General features: G+C 56.8%; 1 protein-coding gene across 1 annotated transcript in view; it reads left to right on the top strand.

Moving 5' to 3' along the window:
• Nucleotides 1–2,241: 2,241 nt before the first annotated feature.
• The window catches only part of LOC119288480 (pollen allergen Phl p 5.0101-like), a 1,648-nt gene continuing 688 nt past the window's right edge, over nucleotides 2,242–3,201 (top strand). The window contains exon 1 of the mRNA XM_037568093.1: nucleotides 2,242–3,197. Within this exon, the coding sequence (XP_037423990.1) occupies nucleotides 2,242–3,197 (956 nt within the window). The remainder of the gene's footprint in view (nucleotides 3,198–3,201) is intronic.

Genomic DNA, 3,201 nt, shown 5'->3' with positions numbered 1-3,201 from the left:
TGTTGGCCTCGAATAGAAGCCATGCTTCTGACGACTGGAGCGAGCGGCGGCCGAAGCCGTTGGCTACCGCGGCGTCGCCAGGGAAGCGTCCGGCCATCACTGCAGAGGGAAGGAGGGAAGGGGAGGACGGGGGAGATAGAGCTCGGCGGCGCGGACGGGAAAGAGCAGAGCTCAGCGGCGGCTGGTTTGGGCTCGGGCTGGTGTGGCCAGCGGCGAGGGGGAGCGGCGGGTCTTTATAGCCCGCGCCGTGTGTACGCGTGGTGGGTGGGGAGGCATCGCCACGCCGCCGTGACGCGCCGGCTCGTGAGGAATCAGTGGAAGGCTGACCGGCGGCAGCCTTGTCATTGATTCCCCGCAGGAAATCGAGGCGCTCTGGGGAAGACGAGGCGTCGTCTTGCTGACGCGGCTGGCCCGTGGCTCTTTCGCGCCAAAACCGTTCGCCCCGGCGTCCTCGGGCGCCCCCAGCGCGCCGGGTTTGGCTTGGGTCCACCGGCGTCAGTTTCGGCCCAAACCGGCGAAAAAGGGCTCCTGGGGGCGCGATTGGGCCGATTTTTGGGTGCCGGCGCGGCAAAAACGCCTAGGGAGGGCCTGTTGGGGGCGCGGCTGGAGATGCTCTAAGATGTAAATGTGAAGAGAATAATATTGCATCTAGATAACAAACACTAGAGAGCAGCCCCATCAGTATGAATGCACTAATTGTTTCTCAAGATGAAGATAGATGACCCACCCACAAGTATAGGGATCGCAACAGTCTTCGAGGGTAGCATTTCTCCAAATTTATTGATTCAACACAAAGGGGGCCCAAATAACATTTATGAGTCTTTAGCAGTTGAGTTGTCAATTCAACCACGCTTGGAAAGTTATTCTCTGCAGTAAAGTGTTTAGTAGCACAGTAGTGTGATATTTTGATAATAGCGGTAAAGGTAACATTGACGATAGCAGTTTTGTAGCAATTGTAACAGTAGCAACAACTGTAGTAGTAACTTAGCAAAGACAATATGAGCAAAGCGTAGGCATTGGATCAGCGATGTTTATTTGTATGGATGACATTCATCATACAACAGTCAGAACCTAGAGTGATACACAATAGCTCCAATTCATCAATTCAATGTAGGCATGTATTTCGTATATAGTCATACATGCTTATAATAAAAACTTGCATGACATATTTTGTCCTACCCTCCTGTGACAGCGGGGTACATAAGGAAATCCAATGGTAATTAAGGCCTCATTGTATAGATACCGAGGTACCTAGGGTTACAAATAAGTCGGTTGGCAAATACTCGGCAATCTACCTTGGAATCTTGGGGTACACATCAAGTTTTTGACCATTCCTTCCCATCATTCTTACACCAAATGAACGAGGTCCACCAGTTGATGAGGTTGGAGGGGCGGTTGGTGTCCTTGGCCCAGCCCAAAGGACTGGCAACCGACATAGCGAGCACCCCCTAATCCATAACTTAGTCAGTCACAACTCCTCGTTGGCACCTCCCAGCACCGTCGCAGCAGCACATTATACTACTTGTAGCACCTCCTATCACTGGTCATAGCTCGGTGCACCATTGCTTGCATGAGCGCGGCCGCCGCCACATCTCGCCGTTGCAGCTCCACACTACACCTGTCACAACATTGCCGGGTGCCAGTCCCAACACAGCCTCCCACCGTTGCAACATCCGCATGCCGTTGTAACTAACTTGTCGTCATGCTGATCCCAACACCACTACACACTAGTTCCAGCATTGGCGTCCGGTGGTCCCAAGACCGCCACGCCATTCTTTTTCCGTGCGCCTGTTGTAGCTCGGCGTCATGTCGGTTTCAACATCTTAGTCCACCGGCCCCAACATCCCGTGTGCTTGTAACGGCGAGAGGACAACAATAATCTCCATATTTTTAATAAGTACTCCCTTTATATACTAATATAAGAGCGTTTATAGATCACTAAAGTACGAAGGGAGTATATTAGTGGACAAACATAGAAAGCATTGACTTTTGACTTAATTTATAGGCCATCTATTTGGTGACCGATCGAGGGAGCAGAGCAGGTACACCTTTAAAAAGGAGTGGCTAATTTGGGCATGGCGCGTAAATCTCTCGTGGCCTCTCACCCTCCCCTCTCCTTGATTCATGCAGCTGGCAGGTATATAAGGAGAGCCACCTCCATGAATCTAGATCCATCCATCCTCTCCTCCAACCAAGGAACCAAGCATCGATATCGCAATCGCAATCGCAAGAGAAGCAGCAATGGCGGTGCAGCAGCAGCGCACGGTGGCGCTCTTCCTGGCCGTCGCCCTTGTGGCGGGGCCAGCCGTCTCCTACGCCGCCGGTGCCGGCTACGCCCCCGCCACCCCGGCCCCCGCCACCCCTGCCACTGCCGGCTACGGCCCCGCCACCCCGGCCCCCGCCTCCCCTGCCCCCGCCACCCCTGCCGGCGGCTACGCCCCTAAAGGGCCAGCTGGGACGCAGCCCAAGGCGACGACCGAGGAGCAGAATGTGATGGAGCAGGTGAACAACGCCTTCAAGGCGGCCGTGGCGGCCGCCGCCGTCGTCCCTGGGCCGGACAAGTACAAGAAGTTCACCGACACCTACATCCCGGACGTGGACAGGGCTATAGCGGACGTCTTCAAGGGGTCCAACGCCTCAACTTTCACCGCCAAGATCGGCATGGCCCAGAAGCTCGCCTACGACTCCGCCGACGGCGCCACCGCCGAGGCCAAGTACGACTCCTTCATCGCCATCCTCAGCGAGTCCCTCCGCATCATCGCCGGCACCCTCGAGATCCACGGCGTCAAGCCCGCCACCGAAGAGGTCAAGGGCCCCATCCCCGCCGCCGAGATGCAGGCCGTCAACCAGATCGACACCGCCTTCAGGATTGCCGCCACCGCCGCCGACGCTGCCCCCGTCAACGACAAGTTCACCGTCTTCGAGTCCGCCTTCGACAAGGCCATCAAGGAGACCACTGGCGGCGCATACGCGGGCTACAAGTTCGTCCCTGCCCTCGAGTCCGCCGTCAAGAAGGCCTACGCCGCCACCGTTGCCGAGGCGCCCGAGGTCAAGTTCACCGTCTTTGAGGCCGCCCTCACCAGGACCATCGCCGCCATGTGCGTCGCAGCCAAGGGCGCCGCCGGCGCCTCTAACGGAACTGATGCTGCCGGTGGCTACAAAGCTCCCGCCGCAGAAGCAGCAACCGCCACTCCCACTCCC

The sequence above is a fragment of the Triticum dicoccoides genome, chromosome 4A (genome assembly GCF_002162155.2).
Source record: "Triticum dicoccoides isolate Atlit2015 ecotype Zavitan chromosome 4A, WEW_v2.0, whole genome shotgun sequence".
Taxonomy (NCBI): domain Eukaryota; kingdom Viridiplantae; phylum Streptophyta; class Magnoliopsida; order Poales; family Poaceae; genus Triticum; species Triticum dicoccoides.
Note: the sequence above shows the minus strand (reverse complement) of the source record. Positions and strands in the feature narration are given on the sequence as shown.